General features: G+C 39.4%; 1 protein-coding gene across 3 annotated transcripts in view; it reads right to left on the reverse strand.

The window, feature by feature from the left end:
• Positions 1 to 3,421: 3,421 nt before the first annotated feature.
• CAB39 (calcium binding protein 39) overlaps positions 3,422 to 15,751 on the reverse strand; it is a 44,131-nt gene continuing 31,801 nt past the window's right edge. For 2 of the 3 annotated variants that reach the window (XM_030954177.1, XM_030954178.1), the window contains exons 4-9: positions 13,218 to 13,336; positions 11,119 to 11,287; positions 9,942 to 10,001; positions 7,785 to 7,850; positions 6,804 to 6,947; positions 5,313 to 6,013 (exon numbers count right to left, since the gene is read on the reverse strand). In XM_030954177.1, the coding sequence (XP_030810037.1) occupies positions 5,825 to 6,013; positions 6,804 to 6,947; positions 7,785 to 7,850; positions 9,942 to 10,001; positions 11,119 to 11,287; positions 13,218 to 13,336 (747 nt within the window). In that variant the 3' untranslated portion in view covers positions 5,313 to 5,824. Of the gene's footprint in view, positions 6,014 to 6,803; positions 6,948 to 7,784; positions 7,851 to 9,941; positions 10,002 to 11,118; positions 11,288 to 13,217; positions 13,337 to 15,751 lie in introns of all 3 variants that reach the window. The other variant, XM_030954179.1, reaches the window with a different exon arrangement.

Genomic DNA, 15,751 nt, shown 5'->3' on the forward strand with positions numbered 1-15,751 from the left:
ACCAACTTCAGCCCAAAGGATTTCCCTCCTGCAGAAGCAGGAAAACCCTGCTCTGCCCATACTGGGTTTGTGGGACTGCTCTCCCAATTCAAGACACAATTGCTATGGAAAAGTATGTTTTAGAAAAGGAGAATTATTGTAAATCCTTAAATGCTGTTTCCACATAATTTGGATATTAGCTGGCACAACCCAGCACTCTGTAATTCCAGAGATGGAAGGTGAGGAAATCCAGCAGCTGCAATCTGAAGTTTTACAGCCAGGTGAACCTTTGCACCTTTTACTCTCTCCAGACTGTATTTCTCAATCTGTCTGGATGCCCAGAAACCTGAATTACAGTCTGATTTCTAAAACTGTCACTTTTCCTTTTAATTCCATACAATCTGGAGATGCTGTTAAAGACCTGAGGCCAAGAGCTTGGCTGGCTCACATCTCAGTTGTTTAAACTGTTCAACACTGCATGCCTTATTTAGATGCCCTAAATTATAGTTACAAAGGCTTATTTATTAATGTTGCAATACACAACATTCTTAAAACAGATCTAAGAAACCTATACAGCTTTTATTCTAGTTTTATGCCCAAATAAACGCAAACCTAATCCTTCTTTAAGTCTCTGAATAACACTAAGCATGTTAAATTCAGTTCAACATTTTTCAATTGTACAACCTTGTTAAGCAACACTCATATTTTTATTACCCTGAATTTCTCCTTGGTGGGATGTGAGGCACATTCCCAAAGGCTGCCACAAGAGGAAAAAAGAACTCTTAATGGGATCCTCCATGACAGCTCAGCACAAGGAATTTGCAAGGGAAGAAGTGGAAAAACACCTAGTGATGATTTCATTTCAGGCAAGGAGAACAGACAACTGCAATAATTTGTTTTCTTTTTTTCTAAACATATCCTACTAAAACAAATCTAAATTGTATCTTTCTATTACTGCACACTGTTTATGTTCCCTCACTCCAAACATGCCCTCCAGGTAAATTCTGCAGTGCTGCCAGCACTAGGAACACCTGAGACCTGTGGCACCCATGGGACAGCCATGGGACAGCCTCCTTTGGTGCACATAATCCTTGTACACTGGAATTACACAGCCCCACCACAGCACAGCTGCAAAACTCTCCTGCAATGGAAAACCTTCAGCCTTAAGGGTCCTTTTATGGAAAATGAGGGTGTCAGTTCTGGCCAGGGCGTTTCTGAGCAAGGAAACAAAATATCCTTACTTGTGCAAAGCACAATCTCCAACAGGAGCCCTCTAAAATAGAGCTTGCCTTTATTTTTTGGTGTGAATACAATACTCTCACCAAAAATCTAAGCTGACTGTATAACTTGGGCTTTTGTGGTGGCATTTTTTAAAGAGAGGTGCATCAGCAGATATTTCCCAAACAGGAAGCAGAACACAGGACCATAGAATGGTCTGGGTTGGAAGGGACTTTAAAGATCATCTCAGTCCAGCCCCCACATGGGCAGGGACTCCTTCCATTAGCCCAGGTTGCTCAGGGATCCATCCAGGGATGGGGCATCCACAACTTCTCTGGGCAACCTGTACCACTGCCTTACCACCCTTACAATAAAAAAAATTCCTATTATTTAATCCAAACTTGCCCTCTTTCAGTTTAAAGCTATTCCCCTTTGTTCTGTCACTCCATGCTCTTGCAGGTAGTGTCCCTCTCCATCATTCTTCTCTCATGAAACAGCCAATTTCCTTCAAAGAATGCAATACATTGATGCATACCACTGCTCTCTCCTTTCAGCTTTTTTTCCAGGTTGTGTTTTTGGGATGTTTTGACCTGCCTCTAGTCATGTGGGATTTGAACTGGATCTGCCCTGGTACACTTGTAAATATAGATGATATATGCCAGAAACAACTTATAAATATACTTATATACTTATAAATGTAGATGATATATGCCAGAAAGAACTCTTCACAAGTTCAGTGTGCTCAGATTAAGCTAGACAATGATTGAAGGAGGTAACATGCAAAAGAACAGGGTAATGTTTCCCTCATTATGATACTAACCATCACCTTCAATTGCAATGTGCTGGAAAGCTAAAAGAAACAGCACTTAAAACTGCCTGACAAAGGCCAAAACCTTTGGGAAAAGAAATATAGATGTATCAGAGAAATAACCACAAAGGTGACAGAAAACAAAGGCACTGCACCCAAAGAGATGGCACCAGTGAACAGCCATGGGGAGAAAAGCAGCACAGACAGGGAAATAATTCAACACAGCAGCCAGCAAAGGGGAGAAAGGGGAAGAAACAGAAGGAAAGCTGATGGAAGTTGTCTGCAGGGAATAACTCAGAATAACAGAATAACAGAGGGAGACTCACTGACAGCAGCTTTGTCCCAGGGTGATCCCACAACTCCAAGGACAGCTCCTGCTCAGGGTCCTGGAGGTGCCAGCTCAGAGGGCAGGTCCTGCTCATCACCTCTGTGGGGAAAGCAAATTTGAACCAGTCAGGGAAACACCTCCTTGCAATTCATGTGCTTCCTCCCACCAGGGCCGTTTCAAACACCTCATCAAGTGCCCAACTTGTGCACTCAATTAAAATTTGCCATTTGTCTGACTTCCTGTACTAATTACCCCTTCCCCCTGCAATCTGGGATCTTCCTGTCTGTGAGGAAGGGAAATGCCAACATTTTCTACAGAGGCTCAAACAGGTGTGGTCTCTAGACAACCGACAAATTACTGACTCTCAACCCTCCAACTATGATTTATCAACCTAGTTACAAAACAACTAATAATGCCCCTAGACAAAAAAGGACATAAATGAGTCCTAATTTTAACATCCTTCATAATTTGCTCTTTGGGGGCTACCAAAGACCAAATATTTCTATCTGCAAAGTGAATTATGTTCCTGAAGGGCAACTTGTTGTTCAGGAATGCTGCTGAACAAAACCACCTGCAGAACCCGCACCAAAAGCTCCTGAATGCTGTTTAAAACACAACACTCCCCTGATGTTTGCTACACTGCATTAGCTGGGGCAGACACATTACCTGTGACAGCAGCTCCAGAGGCAGCCAGGAGACCCCAGTGACCAATTACAGACTCAGCTCCTGAAAATCAGAGAGAAGTGAAGGGCCAAAAATTTATCAACCAACCTTATCAGGGCCTGTCTCCAGCCAGGACACAGGAAACAGCATCTCCTCTTTGCCCTTGCCAAAAAGAAATAGAATCAGCAATAATCATACAACAAGGCAAGGGAGGCTACCAACAATGAATTAAAATTGGTATCATCTTTAATACAGCACTTTGTCTTAATTCTTAAAAAATGTTTGTGTGAGCCAGAGTTTCTCATGACTAAAAATGATTTTGTATTTGAAAGGAAGAAAGCTGAGCAACTCTAAGGCAATAAGGGAGACCTGATACACATCCACAAGAAACTGATCCTCTTCAGTAATCCAGTAAAGAACACACATTTTTCTTCAAAATTTTATTTTAATTTAAATTATGGGGCCAGCCAGATTTTTTGGGTACGAAACATTTTCCTCAGGAGAAATGAAATGCTACCACGGAAATAGAATTACAATTGTATACATCTCTTATTATAAAAAAAAAAAAAGAAAAAAAAAAGAAACCAAAACAAAAACAAACAAAAAAAAAGCTTGCATTAAATATGTTTTAGTAATACCCTTAAGCCTTCAAGCAGATAAGAAACCACTTCCAGAACAAGTTTTTTAATATGAACAGCACATTGAAGGAGCTTTAATTTAAATACAACTTCTTTTCGAAAGCCAACATTCAAATGTTTCCACATATTAAAAAAGTCACCATAGCCATTGATTCCAAGGCCTAATATAGAGAAACCTCTATCCCAGTCCACATGTTTTCACTTCTTTACACATAGAAATCTTTAGCACATCTACATCTTTCTAAAGAGGAAGCCTTACATGTTATGGTGAGTAACTTGGCAAATAATGTTTCCTCCACTCAGCTATGATAAACCAAAATATAACAGACAGTTAGTACTGAGCTACAACACCACCTCTGCCAGCTCTGCCTGGCATCTCTGGGAAGAGTCAGCTATTTTCTTTCCTGTAAGCAAAATGATTCTGTTTGCAAAGGACACGTTAAGAACCTTTAAAAGACCAATTTTAATGTTAAGAGCGGTTTTAACCAACCGAGTGAAAACACTCCATTTTCTGGAGCTCTGGGACTTTCCTTGTGAAGGCTTTCAAATCAGCTCAAACGTCACTGATTGTGAAATATTTCAAATGGGAAGAGGACAGGAAGCAAGAAACATTTTCTGTAGCATTCACAATCATTCAGTCATGCAGAATTGGAACTTCCAGACCCCAATCCATGAGTTTTTGCTTGGCTGTGATCTCAGCGTTACTATATGATGGATAGATACAATTTTAATAACATCATTTAGCTGTATTTAGTAGATTCCTTTTGTATGGTCACAGTAACAAAAACATGGTGCAAAATCAGTTGGGTTTTCTGTTTTTATAAATACTGATAGTTTGCAGCAATAAAGAACGAAATCAATAGAAATGAGATCATTTTGTTATCCTAGGACACCTATGGAATTGCTTCTTGAGGTTGGAGGGAATGAAATCACTCACACAACTGTTGTACTGAGTTATTTACTGTCAGAAATGACACACTGCAGGCTCCCCAGAAGTCAGAGGAATCAATATTAATTTAGCATAATCCTTGCCATTTGCAGAGCTGGTGAGCACAATGCTAGTGTAATTAAATAAGGCCAATATTATCTGGTAAGAACATAGCAGAAAGGGTTCCAGTTCTCTGGTTCAGCCTACCCTAATTGATGGCACCCCACTAGATACGTGAATACAAAGAATTTGTTTGGGTTTGGATGTTTGTTTCCTTTAAAAGGCTGCAGTACTTAAGATTGTTAAATCAGCATTTCCATGTGATCTGAAGTATTCAATTACATATGAGCATTCATTTTGCAAAACTCAATATTAGGTAATAGTTACAGACTAATACAATAACATTCCTCTGCTGTACAAATTAAATCATATTTTAAAGAAATGAGCAGCCTAGGAGTTATATACAAAAGAAACCAGCAAGCATTGTTGAAATGAAATGCAAAATGTCACTGCTAGGTCTACTGTCTGAAATACCTTTAAAGTAAAATTAACAAAACCCCTTAGAACATATTTCCAAGTTTACAAGTCAAGTCTCAGAAAAATCAAATCATGTCCAAAAAAAAATTCTATAAAGCAGTGAAAGGCATATATACATTTTCCTTATGAACCTTGAGATTTCACTCTTTTAAAAGTTGCTAAGTTTCAATATCAGTTTATTTGCAAGACAACTGTTTATCCCAATAAGCTCACATCTTAGATACATTTCCCCTTTGATTACAAATAAAGCACTGCACATTTTTTTTTTTTAATCAAGGCATATAATCTTATACTATGGTGCCAGGTATGCACAGGTCACGTTGTGCTCATTATCTCAAACAAGGTAAGTGCAAACATACAGATTTATTCAGATTTGCAAGCATGCAACCTGTCACTTAACTACATGAATACCTTCTCTCCTAGACCAAACTAGTATCTATATGTTTGCTTTCACGAACCTAGAATCTTTCTTTTCAGGACTCCTAAAACAAGCAGTGTCTTTGAATTCTGAAATGACACAAATATCAAGAAAGTCCACATTGTGCAAGAAAGCAGCAGCTATGTTTCTCAACTTGGACTAAAAATGAAAAGAGAAAAACAAAAACCGTTCACTGAACAGCAGATTAGCAGTAATGTTCCTCATGAATCGATAAGAGTGCCTGATGCTGAATATCTAACAGCAAATGCTGAATTTGGGTTTAATATTTTAAAGGTTTATTGGAGTTTTAAGCTTCTTGCTGTGCTGGTCTCTTCAAATCCCTGATCTGTTTAACTAAATAGGTCTTCTCATCATTAAATTGTTCGTCCTCGGTCCTGTCATTCTGAAACTTGCTGAGGAACTCAATAAGTTTGGTCTGGTTCTTTAGAAGGATGTCTAATATAGGCTGTGTCTTGTTAGGATTGGCTACAAACACCTGCAAGAAAATAAAAGGCATTGAGCACAACAGCAAGAAACAAAAGGTTAAGTTAAAAAAGAAATTATCTACCAAAATACTGATGATGAGAAATTAAAACTATGTTTTAGTTATTTCAGTATCCCACCAAAATACTTCAAGGTTTTTAATAAAATTACTTTTTTTTTTTTATCAGGGGATAAGCTGAACATTAGTACCAAAGTAAATCTAGTCTGTGGGAGGTGACCAGCCTCAACAGCCTCTGCAGAAACTACTGCAGACACTTAATGGTTAAATTCTATGGCAAATGCATGATTTCCTATCATCTGCAGCATCTGATGGGAATCTCACACTTCACTGCAAAGTTTCAGACCTCCAGTTATAACTCTTAGCTGCCTGTCTGCTGCAAAGTCAGAAGCCACCTGGCATGATGTTCAAATTACAATGCAGGTGACCTGACTGAAATACTGCTCTCTTTCAGACATCATGCAGCGTGACAAAACCACTTTTGAACTCCATGATTTTGCATGGAATCACGCATCTTAATGCATTTAATTCCAAAAGTTTCTGACAGGTGTTACTCTGACAACCACATGGAAGTCCGTAAGTGGTTTCTAATTGGTTTTCAAAAGATATCCAAGATACCAATTTGTAAAGATGGATCATAATCAAGCAAACATCAGTGCTCCCTTCATTTAATCACTTAGCAGACATTGAGGTCAGCTCCATTTAGGCTCAGCTAAGCAGCTCACTCAATTAAACAGCTTCTGGTCAGATTCCTTCTGTTTCCTGGTGGGCTTTTGTAACATACCTTGAACACATGGAAGGCCTCAAACTGAATGTTACGACTCTTGTCTCGTAGAAGGTTCATCATTAGTTTGAGATTTTCAGGTTTACTGATGTACTTTGTCATAATTGTGAAGTTGTGCCTGTCCAGTAACAATTCACCAAGAAGCTGAAGGCAGAAAAGAATGAAAAATGAAAAAATTACTAACAGAAGAATTAATTTGTATATAAAAATGCTTTCAGAGCCCCTGAAATGGTGTGGGGCTCTGTGAATGCAGCACCAGTGATCAGGAGATAAAGTAGCAACACAACTAAGTGCCCTACATTTCCATGTGCAGGTGCACATTTTCCCCTAATTTCAACTGCACAGTTTCTCCTTTGCCTCAGAAAGTGAAAAATCACACTGCTCCCCCTTGTTATGAATTGGAAAGAGAAGTCTTTCATTTTTTTCCCCCATGACTTCATTATTTTTTCCACTTATACAGAAGCTATTCAGCATAGAAAGAATGCCTTTTAAAAAAACCCAAAAACCCAATAAAACAGGTTAGTCTATCAAATGAAATATTGACTGTTCTTTTGCTACCTAAAGGGTTTAAAAGGATTTTGCCCACAAGGATCACCTTTGCTGCAAGCTCTGCATTATATTTATGTTCACTATTTCTTACCTACTTGAATGTAAGATCAGTATTGCTTTAGGCACATCATGTGAATCTTTGTTAAATTATTTAAATGTAACCAGACTTGTTGAAGGAAAAAAATCAACAAAAATAAAGAAATTTGAGGAGCTATTTTTTCACAGGGAGAGAAATTATTTTGGTCTGTGCTGGATACTAAGATATGTAACAACTGGACTAAAAAAATTATCTGATCCCAAGAATTAAAATGTCTGAACAGTTAAAATAAATACTGTTCAAGGCTGTTACAGAAGCCATTTCAAATAAAGTTAACTCACCTTCAAAATAAAGGGAATCTCTTTGCATTTCAGAAGAAAATAAAATTGCCTTACCTTAAGTGACTGTCTCTTTGTCACGTAATTTTCTGAATGAAGTAACTTCTCATATTCACTGAAGAACTAAACACAGAATAAAGAGAAGGGTTAGGGCTTTTTCAAGTGTCACAGGCATCTTCTTCGAAATTATTGCAACAAAGTGGAGAAGATGCAAATCCCTAACAAAACCAAACAGAATCTGAAATCTCAGTGGGTTCCTGGAAGTCACTACACTGTCACTACTTAGGCTTTTAAAGCATATACAAAGTTAAACATGGAATATGCTTTAAAAAATATGTATTTGCTTTTTCAAGAGACTTGAATGTTTAGATCCCAGGGCAGTGGAAGGAGTTTCCTCATTATTTCTAATAGAAACAGGCAGCCCAGAGCAGCTGTGGCTGCCCCATCCCTGCGGTGCCCCAGGCCAGGCTGGATGGAGCTGTGAGATCTGCAGTGGGTGCCTGTGGCAGCAGCTGGACCAGGGCAGGTTTGAGGGCACAGCTCCTGTAGCCCACATTTCTCCTCACAGAGAAAAGCAAGTTGTTTCCTTGGCCTGTCAGGGCCAGGTGTGTGTGTGTGTGTGTCAGGACTATTGGGTGACAATCACGAGATTCTGTGCAGGTTGTGTGCAGGGTTGAGTGCTTGGCTGTCACTGACATATTTTCTGAAAAATAACTTTGCCAGGATTTTTTCTCCTGAGAACCTGACAGGCCTCACAAACAAAATGTAAACAATGGTTATCTGCTGCTGTGGAATGTGGCAGGTGCATCTTTGATTGGTCTCGTGGATTGTTTTTACTTGATGATCAGTCATGGTCCAGCTGTGTCAAGGCTCTGAGCAGTCACGAGTTTTTATTATTCATTCTTTTCTAGCCATCTGATGCCTCCTTTCTTCTTTTTCTTGAGTATAGTTTTAGTATAGCATTTTCTTTTAATATAATATCATAAAATAATAAATCAGCCTTCTGAAACATGGAGGCAAGATTCTCATCTCTTCCCTTGTCCTGTGGACCCTCAAACACCACCACACTTGGCAGATTCAGTTTAGATGTAATGTAACATAGTGTAATAGAATATAGAATAATACAGTATGATAAAGTAATTAATTAGCCTCCTGCTATCAGTGGAGTCAGATGCACCATTATTCTCTCTCCTCTGGTCGGGGTTCCCTGGGAATTCCATAAGCTCCCAATTCCTAGGGACTCCTTGGCAAGCACAGCACGGGCTCCCTCTGGAGGAGAAGCCAGGCTGGCTCCCACAGGACCACATTCAGTGTAAGACTCAGATGTCTTTGCACTCACTAGAGCAAACTGATTTTTCAATTTGTGCAGGGTTTTTACAAACGCCCAAGGGACCAACTGGAGTTGCAATCCAGTGTGTCAAAACGTGAGGACACCACCGAGTCAGGGAGGACTGAAATAAACATTTACTTTGCATACTCTTTAGGTTTTTTTAATATTGTCAACTTTTACTATCCATGAGTAGTCTAAATTTCATTGCTGTTACATTGTTAAATACAGTTTTACTGTGACTTTTTTTAGAAATGCATTGATCAAAATCTCTTACACAGAAAGAGGAATTTTGCTTCAAAGTAGATGAAGAGGTGAGCTAAGTATCAACTCTGCACATCTAATTTCTCAAAGCCTCTTAACTGGCTCCCAAACAGTGCCTGAAGCATTATTCAGTAGATATTTCAGGGCTAAAGCCAGTAGTCAAAAAGGGAATAATAATTTTTGTCTCCTGTTTAAAGCTGAGTCACTCAGAGGAGATATTTGTGAATTAGTGAACAGGCCTGGAGATAAACCTTTAAAAATCAATGTGATCCCAAGTTTGTTGGTCTTGGTTTTGTTCATTTTTTTTTTTTAATTGCCTGTGAAGTCTGGGAGTTTTAATCAGAGTAAGATTTAAACACTTAAATATCTTTGTGGAACTGGTTCCGAATAATGTGTTGAAAGGCAAAAGGATGGAAGTCATGTAGCTGAAAATGTCAGGATAAATGAAACTCTCTAACATTACTTGTTTTGGCTTTGGGGGAGGGAAACTGAACCCCAAGTACAGCTGATCTAGTATTGGGTGGAAATCCCCAAAACCAGAACTAAACAAGGGAAAAAACCAATTTCTTCCAATAAGATACACAGCACCAGAGAGCTCTAAATATGAAAAGGTGTCTGCTCACCCTATCGTAATGTTGTTCCAAAAATTCTGCACTTAACAACTTGTGTCTTGTAAGCAAATCCTGTAAGAAAGCACAAATCCAGCACTGTCACTAAAAATATTTAAACAGTACAAAGACATTCTCACACACGTAAGACATTCAATCCAAAATCCTGCTCTTTCATTAAACACACTTTTTTAGGACATGAATGCAATTACCTGGGCACTGCTCAGGATCTTGGCATCACTTAGGAAAGATCTGTGATGAGTTACTTTAATTCACAGAGAAATAGCCTGTGACATTATCACTGCAGATTGCTATTTATGGATCAAGGCTACACTCTGCACACAACTACACACAACTGAGGTTAAGACCTACCATTTAATCTTAATTAATAGTATGCTTGCTGTCCCCATAACTGATTGTTTTAGGGACACAAAAATTGGGCCACAGAAAATTCCCCAGACAAAACAACAGTATCAGATATCCTCAGGAGGAGCTGAAGACACAGATTTAAAGCCCCTGGCATGGGAGCACACCTGCATTCAGGTAATGCATGATACAGTCTATTTTCCAGAACAGGATTTTGGGGAGCAAATGCACTGTATGTATTTACTCTGCACACAACTACACACAACAGAGGTTAAGACCCACCATTTAATACTGATTAATATTATGCTTATTGTCCCCATAACTGATTGCTTTAGGGACACAAAAATTGGACCACAGAAAATTTCCCCAGACAAAGCAACAGCATCAGATATCCTCAGGAGAAGTTGAAGACACAGATTTAAAGAGCACACCTGCATTCAGGTAATGCATGATACAGCTTACTCTCAGGAACAGGATTCTGGGGAGCAAATGTACTGTATGTATTTCCACACCTGCATTCAGGTAATGCACGATACAGCTTACTCTCAGGAACAGGATTTTGGGGAGCAAATGTACTGTATGTATTTCCACACCTGCATTCAGGTAATGCATGATACAGCTTACTCTCAGGAACAAGATTTTGGGGAGCAAATGTACTATATTGCATTCTGAGTAATGAGGAAGAACAGTGTCCAGCTCACGCATCCACGTCACACCCATGTTCCTCCCCTCTGCCAAGGCCTGTTTTCCAAGAACAGCACCCAGAGCAGAGGGTGCACAGGGCAGAGGAGCAGAGAAGCAGCAGTTCCCAGGTCTGAGGAATTACCTTGAAGGTGGCGAAGGCGTCGGACGCGATGTCGAACGTGGACATCTCCACGTATCGGAAGAAGTCGTAGAACTGCTCTGACCACAAGATGATTTTAGCTAGTGGCTCATGCCTGATGCATTCTCGGAGCATTATCCCACAATTGAGAGCAATTTCTGGAGATTCGTACCTATTCACAAAACCCAGCAGAGATTCTTTATGAGTTTATAAACTTGCACAAGTTAGCACTGCAGCACCACGTTGTTAATTACAGCCTTCAGTACTATCAAGTAAACAAACCCATCAAAATTAGAGGGACTTATTGCTGCATTAAACTCCATTTTTAAATATTTCTACTAAATACTGACGAAATAGCTACCAGTTACAATTACAGCCAATTAAAAGGATTTTCACAAATGGAGAAACAGGACTAAATACAATTACTTTCTTTGCTCTCTTGTTCCATACTGGTGGGATTGCAGACATCTGGAAAAGCAGTAAGTGATTTGCCTTGAAAGCTGCTCGCTTAAACGTGACAGCAATTTACATAAAACCTTCCATATGAGCAAGAGGGGTTAACAATACTGGACATAAATTCAGATCTCCGCTTCCATTAAACCATTTTTCAGCATCATTGGCTGCTGTGCATATCATGGGGTTCCAGCTTGTGGAGCAGTCACAGCCTCTCACATCCTTCCTGCCTCACACCTCCAGAATGATCCCTCCTAACCCAGTGGGAGCCAATTGAAATTCTCCACAATTTCAGGAGAAAAGTATCATTGTGCATACTAAGCATTAACTAGATTACCCTACCAAAAAAGCCTGAAATAATTTTCATTAAATCCTGCAATACTCTCCATTCAACCTGTCATGGAGATTTGAAATCTACTGAACTTTTTGCAATTCATGCCACAGTTTAAATTCACATAAATTTGTCTCAGTTGGATATCAGATATAACATGTAAGCTGCTAAATGCCCATTTCAAACATCCTGACTCATCAATATGAGTTTCAATAACCCCTGTGAGGATAAAGCTCTCTGAAGTGTGACAACACAGACTAAAAGTGAGCACCAATGTGTTGCAGCCCCCATTCAACCACTTACCATTGAGAACATGCTGAAAAAGCAGTTTTCTCTCTCTGCACCTCAAGTATCTTTGCCTTCTTTTGTAAATTATTTTGAAGACGCACTGAATCAATAATTTCTTTTGCATTATGCCACAACTAATATTTTCTTTTGTCCCTCTGACATTTAAATGACATTACAGGCAAGTAATGCTAGCAACAGGCATATCCCACTGAGATGAGTGGCCCTTTCATACACCCTTGAGTTATCCCAGTAAGTGGAATAAGTACTCCTCATCTACAGCAAGCTTACCCAGAAGCTGCAGCCAGATTTATAAATAGCTGTATTTTTTTAATTGTTTATTAATGTTTGATGAGTTCATCTGTCCCAAAATAACACAGTGGAATTGCAATTTTCAGAACTTTCTTAATTAATGTTACTAGAAATGCAAGCAATTATTTTCTGCTTTCATATTTGGGAGCTGCAGCTCTACATGTATTCAGTATGGCAGGACCCTCCAATATCCAGCAGTGCAGATATTACAAGAAGAGAGGAAGAAGCAATTGTCTGACACAATATACCACAAATCATTCTTTTCTGGTCAGGTTTGTGGTGGTGTGTTTGTGTCAATACAGCAATATAAATCACTATGAATAAGAAGTCTAAGAGAGGCCAGCAAACTGGAAATTATTGTGGTTAAAAGGAAAAAGAACAGCCTTCAACTGTTGATGAGTAAGTTCACAAGAGAATAGTTTAAAAAGGCTCAAATAGTATACTGAAGGGAAAATACCTTACTAGCCCAGTAAGAGTATTTCAGAGTACTAACAGTTCTCAATTTTCAGTTCTTTTTCATGCAAAAGTAGATGGCTGGGGTTCTCCTTCTTAAATTTTCCTTTACTTAGGGGAATTACAGACTCCAAAACCAAGGAAAAAGAAAATAAAATGAAGCATATTGCAAAGGAAGAGCAAACATGTCAGAACTCACTGCTTCTCTGTGCATTTACAAAGCCCTTACTTCATGTAAAAGCATATTTATGCTTCACAGTGCACATACCCTTTTAATAGCATGAATAAGATATTCTGTTGAGTGCAGATGTATTCAACTGTGGGAGTTCTTGTACCAATTTGTCTTCTGAGAATGTTGTTGAAAATTTGCGCAACATCTTTCTTGCCCTGTCAAAAACATCAGCAGTTAAACACAAAATATGGAAGTCCACAGGCAAGTGAACAATGAAACATTATCATCACCTCGTGCAGCTGTACTGGGGCTTCTGCAGTTCAGGCAGCCTCCATACTCTGATCTTGACCAGATTCTCTTTCTTTATGCCCATTTCAAATATGCCAAAGCACTCAAAACATGACACCACGTTGCAGGCAGATCAGGGGGAATTTACATTCAGAAGTAAAGCCAGCTGATGTTTCAGCAGCTATTTCTATGGAGCATCAATCTCTTGGGCTTATTTGATATTTGATTTTGCTAACAGCATAACAGTTTTTAACTGTGCTCTTGCCTGGAAGTGTATTTCTTCAACATTCCATTATCCTCTCCTCTTGTCTAAGGACACACAATGCCATCATTAAGAGTGTGCAGAGCATTTCCAACTGCAGTGTTAACATCCAACTTAGAACTGCAACTTATGAAAGTGGAATAAATAAACGAATGAATAATATACATAGAAATCATCCACTGACCTAAAATGCAAGTCTCACATTTTTCAGTGCACAACAGCAGTATAAATAAGGCCAGGATGCTGGAATTCAGCACAAATTATACACACAAAAATTCACAAGCATAGCACCAGACAGTGTAAAAGGAACCGGAAATGTTCTTTGTTGAATAAATACACATGTCCTGTTTATTTCTTCTGTAGGACCACAGCTGAAGATGACAAACTGGTAGACATCTAACAAAAAGGTGATATAAACATAAACAGCTTCCACTGTCATTCAAATGCACCATTTAAAAGCCAGGTTTCTGCAATTAACTGTCCATTCTGGACTGCACAAAGACACCTCCAGGATTATGTTATCAGATCTATTCCAGAAAAACACCAGGCCAGCTTGTACTAAGCTTGGACCTGCAAATAAAGGCCTGTTAAGCAACTCCACCTACAGGTTCCCTGAATGCTCTACACCAAACCTAGATGTATTTAATGTTTCTTGAGAAGCTCTAGCTGCGCTGGCAATCTCCTGAGTAACACCAGGAAGCTTTTGAGTAAAATGCAGGGCTTATTTAACTAGCAAGAATTTTTAAAACATCGTCAATTATTTAAAATTCTTTCAGTTTTTTTAATCAGTGTGAAAAAGACAGCATGAGAAAAAATGAAATGTTTATGAAAACGTAGGAGGACTGGAGCTTTACAAATGGCATGTTTGTGAATTACCACGGACAGTTTTGCTGGAGTGTTGTTTTCAGGATATAAGAGATTGTTTGTAAACCCTTGTTTTCTCAATTACAATTCCATTGAAAGGCAGCCCAAAGGAACACCAGAACTCTTTGTTCTGACATGAGTAGAGCAGTGTTTGCAGGAATTGCTTTACTCAAACTCCACATAATATAATCATCAACTCCCATTGAGCAGCGCAGCGCTGCTCGCAGCGTGTGCCCGCAGTCCCCAGCAAGAACAGCATTTCCTTCTCACCCATCCCTGAGCTGCCCGTGGCACACTGCAACCCCACAGCCAGGTTCTGTCACTTTCTTGTGCCTTGCCAAGTGACCTCATGGCCCAACAAGGCCAACAGTCACGACAGCCAGAGGTGAGAGGGACACTGTGCTTGTATTGTCTGCCCAGCAGAAGGATTCAGCTCCCCTAGGCAAAAGGCAGTTTTGTTTTGGGTGGGTTTTTTTAACTCTTCATTGAAAAAATCCCAAAACAACAGGACAAGAAACCCAGTTTCACCAGGGATACCATCTCTCTCAGTGCAAACCAGCAAGGAGATAACTGGTATTAGGATTGGTAAGGAGATGGTTGTGTTGACTGCTTTACTGGAAAGCAAACTTCCAGCAAAGGGCAACACTTTAAACTTTAAACAGGCCTGGGCACAAGGCAAGAGCTGGACAGTTACAGTTCTCTTCATTAAAACATCCAATTTGTTATTTTTCTAGCTTTTACTTCTTGCTTTTCTATGGGTTGTTGTCACCATAGTACATTTGAGACAGTTAAAGAGTCACAATGAACAGTCCCTGTCTATTAATAAGCTGTCTATTCCTGTTCTACAAGGAAACCTTCAGAAGTGAGACTGAAAGGGAAAAAGAGTTTAGTTTGTCACTGAATAATGTGCAGCTGTGGTGGGAAACCAGAAAGAAAAAATTCCAGACCCACTCATCAAGTTTAAAAACCACCAGAAAATCGAATATGTATTTCCATCAGTAATGGAAAAATTGCTTCAAATGCAGTAAACCCACACAGACATTTGGGATATCAAAGGCAACATCTGGCTGGCTTTGTAACAGCTGGGAAGCTGGAGCACATCTGGAGCACATCTGGAGCACAGGTGTGTTGACATTAATTCAAGGTACCAACAATAGCTGGACAGTCTGCCAGCTGCCAGCCATAAAAAGCAAATGTGGTCCAGCCTAGAAAGCAT

Source organism: Camarhynchus parvulus, chromosome 9, assembly GCF_901933205.1.
Source record: "Camarhynchus parvulus chromosome 9, STF_HiC, whole genome shotgun sequence".
Lineage (NCBI taxonomy): Eukaryota > Metazoa > Chordata > Aves > Passeriformes > Thraupidae > Camarhynchus > Camarhynchus parvulus.